The 1,892-nt window shown below is 53.8% G+C and overlaps 1 protein-coding gene across 1 annotated transcript; it reads right to left on the bottom strand.

Moving 5' to 3' along the window:
- Positions 1 to 12: 12 nt before the first annotated feature.
- Positions 13 to 341, bottom strand: LOC125529769 (late embryogenesis abundant protein 6-like; the record flags this gene model as incomplete). Its single annotated transcript, XM_048694186.1, has 1 exon — positions 13 to 341. A coding segment is annotated over exon 1 (271 nt), but the record flags the coding sequence as incomplete, so codon positions are not given.
- Between the last annotated feature and the right edge of the window lie 1,551 nt (positions 342 to 1,892).

Raw genomic sequence — 1,892 nt, 5'->3', positions numbered from 1 at the left:
CGCCCCGTGTGCGGACCCGGTGTTTGTGGGGGTGGGGGCGGTGGCCGCCGTGCTTGTGGATGCGGTGCTCGATGGCCTCCTCCCGGTGTAGGACCTTGTCCTGGTGCAGCTCCATCTTGGCGGCGGCGACCTTGGCCTTGCCGCGCTCGTGCGCCAGCTCCCGCTCCGCGTGCGACCTCGCCGTGGCCGCCTCCGCCTTCTCCGACGCCTTGGCCTGCGCGATCTTGGTCTTGGCCTTCACCGCGCTCACCCCGTCCTTCACCTTCTCCTTCGCCGCCTGCATCTTCCCCGAGCCTCTTGATTCTTGGCTTGCTGTCGTGTTTCTATGATTGTTTAGATCTTGTGACTGGAAATTGGAAGTGTCCTGCCTGCGCGTGTGTGTATTATATATGAGGGGTCACTATGCGTGGACGAATGGGTACCGGACGCGTGGGTTGGCAGCGTGTGGAGCATGGATGACTAGTCCCTTGGCTAGAGGTGAGGTGCGGGACGGACGGATGTTTCTAGAGGAAGGAATATCACACATACGTGAGCAACTGGACCAATACCCGTGTTCGATTCATTCTGGCCCAACTTTGAACCACCTTTGCGTCCAAATAGGCCACGCGGACAGGCCAGAGGCGCGCCCTTGTCCTCTAGAACCACTCGTCAGGGACACAACCTCTTTTCTCTTCCCCTGCCTCCTTTCGCCCTTCACCCCCGCCATCGCCGTGCTACCTGTGTTCCCTGCCACGTCGCCTTCCATCAAGGCCGTCCGGACCACGCCATGCCATAGCCAGCCCATGCCCGCGTTTTGGCAGAGCTTTTTGCCAGCGTTCGTGGTTCAGCGTTCGGACAACTTACGGCAGGCGATGCATTGCCGCAGGGCGCCCACCCACCAAGACCAACTTTGCTTTGCTTTCTACGAGGCGAGCTCGATGTGCTCTTTCCGGCCGGGTCTCCACCCTGTCCACAAGGTGTTCGACTCTTTGCTCATAAGGTACCATGGATAGCGGGGATGAGTATTTCTTTCACAACTTCATCTATTCATCATATGATTCATCCTGATGAAGAACTTGTGGTGGCTGCAATGATTGTCCATGACCACATTAGTAGGAAGTGGCCTCGGTTCAAGGGATCAATCTCCGGCCATGCTCCGGCCTTGAACCGGAATAGGGAGAGAGGCCACAGCCTTCTCTATGCCGATTACTTTAAGAATACCGCACTCTTCAAATCACATCAATTTCATAACCGATTCGGAATGAGGAGACATGTGTTCAATCGTATTCGGGAGGGAGTGGTAGGATATGCTCCATACTTTGAGTGCAAAGAGGACGCCCTTGGCAAGCTTGGCTTCTCTTCTTACCAGAAATGCATTGTGGCTATTCACATGCTTGCATATGAAATTCCTGGTGATCTTGCGGATGAGGATGTGCGTATGAGTGAGTCCACATGGCTCCTCTCAATGTATAGTTACTACAAGGCCGTGGTGGCATTGCTCGGCCCTGGGTACCTAAGAGAGCCAACTGCTGTTTATACAGAGAGGTTGCTGGCGATCAATGCCGATAGGGGCTTTCCAGGCTTGCTTGATAGTATAGATTGTATGCACTGAAAGTGGAAGAACTGTCAATTTGCTTGGTAGGGGCAATACAAGGGGCATGTGAAAGATGTCACTGTCATACTTGAAGCGGTGCCTTCACAAGATCTGTGGATATGGCATTCTTTCGTCGACATGGCTGGTTCTGACAATGATCTCAATGTGCTTCAACGTTCTCCAGTGTTTGCAAGGCTTGCAGAAGGCCCCTCCCCAAGGGTCAACTTTGAGATCAATGGACACCATTACAACAAAGGATATTACCTAGCTGATGGTATCTATCCTCCGTGGTCAACTCTTATGAAGATGATACCCAATC

Source organism: Triticum urartu, unplaced genomic scaffold, assembly GCF_003073215.2.
Source record: "Triticum urartu cultivar G1812 unplaced genomic scaffold, Tu2.1 TuUngrouped_contig_5832, whole genome shotgun sequence".
Lineage (NCBI taxonomy): Eukaryota > Viridiplantae > Streptophyta > Magnoliopsida > Poales > Poaceae > Triticum > Triticum urartu.
This window is presented reverse-complemented; position numbering and strand designations above follow the sequence as displayed.